The sequence below is a fragment of the Theobroma cacao genome, chromosome 6 (genome assembly GCF_000208745.1).
Source record: "Theobroma cacao cultivar B97-61/B2 chromosome 6, Criollo_cocoa_genome_V2, whole genome shotgun sequence".
In the NCBI taxonomy this organism is placed as follows: Eukaryota; Viridiplantae; Streptophyta; class Magnoliopsida; order Malvales; family Malvaceae; genus Theobroma; species Theobroma cacao.
This window is the reverse complement of record NC_030855.1, coordinates 19,934,078-19,938,812: the sequence shown is the minus strand read 5'-3', so window position 1 is coordinate 19,938,812 and position 4,735 is coordinate 19,934,078. Positions and strand designations below refer to the sequence as shown.

The window sequence follows — 4,735 nt, the reverse complement described above, 5'->3', positions numbered from 1 at the left end:
TTATTTACTCCATTATTTTATTATTTTTTTGTTTCTCGACTCTTGAACTGAGACCATTTAACAGCTTCTTTAGCTGTGAATGGAGTGCTTATTACAAGTAGAATCTGTACTGGTTACCTGATCGAATAAAGCTGAAAAGGCATTCTTCTTATGATAAAATCATACTAAGTGTAAAGGAGGCTGTAGACAAAATGTTGAAAGTGTAAATCCAAAAAGAAAAAGAGTGAAAAAAGCATTATCAGTTCACCATCTAATTATAGCACAGTAGAGAGTACTGTATCTCAGCTTCACATAATGGCATGGCACTCATTTTAAGGAGAATGACGTGGAGACAGCAAAAGCAAAAGGTGTGCATGTAATGTAACATTAATTACACTCAATTTATTATTAACCTTCTTTTCTCTATGCGTGTTATAATACTGGTAGGAAGTAGTATTGTTTTATTTAATTACGCTCTACTTCTTTTTCTTTACCCATTTAATTCGTTTTATGGATTTTTGTAAAGATGTCAGAGACAAAAGCAACAAAACGGCAGCGGCAGCAGCAGCAGCAGCGGCAGAAGCAACAGAGTTGCAGTCATAATAAGAGCAGAGTTACTCAGAAGGAAGAGAGAGAGAGAGAAAGAGGGAAAAAAAAGGAGTAGGAGGAGGAGGTGGCAGCAATATTATCAGAGCCATTAGTTTTATCCATGCACAGAAAGAAGATTCTGCTACCCAATTGACTCTGCAAAAATACCCTTCAAAACTACCAGCCCCAGCGACAAGAGACCCTTCTTTCTGAGAGCTCTTTAGATTGGTTCTTGTTCAACTTCTTGTTCCTTCAGAAAGATTATATTTATAGCTTTCTTTTTTGTTCGACTTTAGAGATGATTAGTGCCAGAAATAGGTCTCCATTTACTCCAACTCAGTGGCAAGAGCTTGAACACCAAGCTCTCATCTTCAAATACATGGTTTCAGGAGTTCCTATCCCACCTGAACTGATTTATTCTGTCAAAAGAAGTTTGGATTCTTCTTTAGCTTCCCGCCTCTTCCCTCACCAACCTAGTAAGTGTGCAGAAACAAATTGGATTGTTCTATTCATTATGCCTTCGGACTTCGGACTTCTTTTAGCTCAAAATTTCATTTAATCTTGGTGTCTTTTCTTTAATTTTATCTAATTGGCTCCTTGTCAATTAACTTGTGGGGCTGATTTAATAAGTTTTTTTTTCTTTGTTTACGTGTTTGTGTGTTCGGGTGTGTTTTCTTTAATTGTTTTTTGGTCAAATGAAAATTTTGGTGTCTGGGGGAGGGGCTGCAGTTGGGTGGGGTTGTTTTCAGGTGGGTTTTGGCAGAAAAGCAGACCCAGAGCCAGGGAGGTGCAGGAGAACGGATGGGAAAAAATGGAGGTGCTCAAAAGAAGCTTACCCAGAATCCAAGTACTGTGAGAGACACATGCACAGAGGCAGAAACCGTTCAAGAAAGCCTGTGGAAGTTAATTCAACAACAGCCGTTTGCACAACACCACCACCAACAACAAGCTCGATACTTTCACCGTCCTTCTCAACAATCAACAGAAACCTCTCCATTTCCACTTCCAGCAATTCTAGTCTATCCTCCAGTTCTTCTTCTTTCTCTTTTTCTCCACTCTCTTCTTTTCCTATAGCTCCTGAAATCTACGCCCATCACAATCCTAACCAAACCACCCATCTTAACCCCTTCCTTTATTCTCATCCTTCCACTTCTACAAGACCTCCTGGTTCAGGCTTATCATTTCAAAATGACACATCACCTCACCATTTCTTGGACTCTGGAGCAGGAATTGTTTCTTACTCTCATGCTAATAAAGATTACAGGTTTTGTTATAGCTTAAGCCTTCAAGCAAGATTAAATTACCTCTTAATCTCTTATACTTTTGCCTTTGCTTTATAATTGCCTGTGAAAGTTGTTATTCTTTATTAATAGGTACGTTCATGGAACAAGGGAGGGTATGGATGAGAGATCTTTCTTCCCTGAAGCTTCAGGGAGTGCAAGAGTTGTATCTGATTCTTATCAGCCATTGACAGTGAGTTCATACAAAAGCTACCCTCAGTCAGAGTATCAGAGCTTTGGTGACAGTGGCTCGAAACAGCGGCAGCAACAGCAACAAGAGCAGCATTGCTTTGTTTTGGGTACTGATATCAAGTCAGCTAGGCCAATCAAACTAGAAAAAGATGATGAAACTCAAAAGCAAGTGCACCAATTTTTTGGGGATCATTGGCCACCAAGGAACACTGACTCTTGGCTTGATCTTGCATCCAATTCCGGGGTCCATTCTGGTAATTCAAATTCACTATCATTTCTTTTTTTTTTTCTTTCCCTTCTCGTACAAATCTTTTGTCCACTTCTTAAACATGATATTTTTGCTTCTGCAGATAGTTGAGGTCTCAATAATGGATCTAATATATTATGGCCAAAATAGCACTTGTTTTGGTGGGTCTATTCCTTAGCTATTGAAGTTGTGGCTAGGACTGCTTTGTTCAGATAAAGGTATGGAACCAAGACGGTAGGGCCAACGGGAAGATATATATGTCTTGCCACCTTGATAGCCTACTTCTATCTTCTTCCCTGGAGGAAACATGTTTTCGAATTTGTAGACTTGATTCTTTGACTGGAATCATCCTCATGTGCTTTAAGGTCTGAAAACTTTTATAAGTATAAGCATTTTCCTTTCCGGTTTCTGCTTTATATTACAAAAATCCATTTGCTCTGGGCCCATGTGAAGTCAGAACTTTTGTTATATATATATTATTCATTATCCCCCCGCAGAAACTAATATTCGACAAAACAATTATTGCTAAAACTTTTTATGCATGCCAAAAGCTTTGCTGGCGAATTAGTTTCGTGCCACCGTGATTCCCAATAATATCACCACTTAGCATCAGATGCATACCCATCCCTAGGTTAGCTGTCAGTAACTTTTCATGTTTGGATTTAATTCTAAGGGTGTTTTTGAAATCTTGTGCTTTCCTTTCCATCTATCTCCTCTTTGTTGTCTTTTTCTTGGGGTCATGTTATTTGAGATCCAATCTCTCGCTCTCAATCAGCTAAATCTATAATTAACATCACCCAACAAGAAAAAGAAGAAAAACGAGATGCATCACCCAAAGAACAAGATAAGATAGGCATTGAAAGTAGCTAAGCACTGGCGGTTTTTGGTATAAATAGAAGAGGAACAGTGTGCCTCCCTTCTGCTGCCTCTAGATCTTCTCTTCTCAGCATTGTTTCTGGGCTTTAATTGCTACAATTTCTCAACTAGCTAATTTTTTTAATAAACCAATGAATGAATTGATTAAGCCGCCTGAGTTTAACTTTAAGATAACATTTGGTATAAGAAAAGTGAAAGCACATTTTTTGTGTTTAATTAAATTATATTACCGTGTTTATTTTGTAACAGATTATTGTAATATAAGATTGCAATGCAACACATTGCAATTAAGGGATGTAATGTGATTACAGTCCAAAATCAATACAATCATATTACATTACACTGTATAATATTATTAAAAATATTTTTACCCTTCAACTTTATTACTTTGTTAAAAATATTTTGTAATATTATAATTAAAATAAAATATATAATATAAGAATTAGAAATTAATAAAATAAAATATAAAAAATTAAAATTTATATAATATAGGTAAACGAAATTAAAATAAAATATATACTATAAAAATTATATTAAAGAAATAAAAATAAAATATATAAAATTATAATAAAAAAAGAAAATAAAATATATGACATTAAAAATATATTAAGAGATGATATTATATAAAAATTAATAATAAAAAATATAAATATATTAAACTTGTATTTTAATAAATAAGAATAATTTTGAAAATTAACATTACATTCTTAGTAAAGTACTTGTAAACCAAATGCTGCAATGTTATGTTTTTTGTATTTTAATCATTATTTTGCTTGTATACCAAATACTATAATGTTATTTTTCCTACAGTCACATTATTTACAATCACAATACTTGTAATCACATTATCTATAATTAAATAACATTATAAAGTACCAAACGCCACTTAAGTGGGTTTGGACTTTGGAAGAGTACACTGAAGTTAAAACTTTGAATGTCATAGCATTTCAATTTTCATGCACAGTTCACTGCTACAACAACTTAGTACACTTCCTTTCATCAATTTTTCATTTTGTATACCAGCACCAACCACCAACCTCTTCATGCCTGCCCTATTACTCTTAAATCTTGCGGTCCAAATTTGCCCATGAAACTTTTTTGGGTGTCCCAATTACTGTAAGCTGATGGGTTTAGCCCAACTCAAATCCACAAATGCTCTCTTTAGCCTCTGAGATGGATTACAACCTCAAGCTCTCAATTTCAAAAGCATCCCTATGGCCTTGCTCTTCAGGACCAATAACATGGAACATCGTCTAGCGATTATAAAAGTATTAAAAAAATAATAGAAAAAACACAGAAACAAAACGTCAGATTTCTATGGGGAACCGTATTTCACTGCGGCGGCTACAGATCTATAAGAAATTGATTACGCTTTTCCATTTTAATCTAAATTTAATTCCATTTTTAGAGCATGCTGTCTAAGTCCAAATCACGTTGAAAAAAAGAGCAAGAAAAAGAAAAGACATGAATTTAAAAACTATTTACCAAATCTAGTTGAACCTCAATTCTCAATGCATCCATCTTTGAAAGATTTGCCATATAAAAAAGAAACTCACATCCACCTCAAAAATTA

The 4,735-nt window shown here is 34.8% G+C and overlaps 1 protein-coding gene across 1 annotated transcript; it reads left to right on the top strand.

Moving 5' to 3' along the window:
* On the top strand, nucleotides 596-2,732 carry LOC18596218 (growth-regulating factor 5). The gene is made up of 4 exons (XM_007024559.2): nucleotides 596-1,043; nucleotides 1,297-1,831; nucleotides 1,941-2,293; nucleotides 2,390-2,732. Exons 1-4 carry the CDS (start codon nucleotides 866-868, stop codon nucleotides 2,395-2,397), a joined length of 1,074 nt encoding a protein of 357 aa, XP_007024621.2. The 5' UTR covers nucleotides 596-865; the 3' UTR covers nucleotides 2,398-2,732.

Excerpts from the sequence above, each read along its gene's own strand:
- LOC18596218 (XM_007024559.2), top strand. The coding sequence starts at position 866 with ATGATTAGTGCCAGAAATAGGTCTCCATTTACTCCAACTCAGTGGCAA. Across the intron at positions 1,044-1,296 it reads CCTCTTCCCTCACCAACCTA|TTGGGTGGGGTTGTTTTCAG; the intron begins GTAAGTGTGCAG and ends GAGGGGCTGCAG. Across the intron at positions 1,832-1,940 it reads CATGCTAATAAAGATTACAG|GTACGTTCATGGAACAAGGG; the intron begins GTTTTGTTATAG and ends CTTTATTAATAG.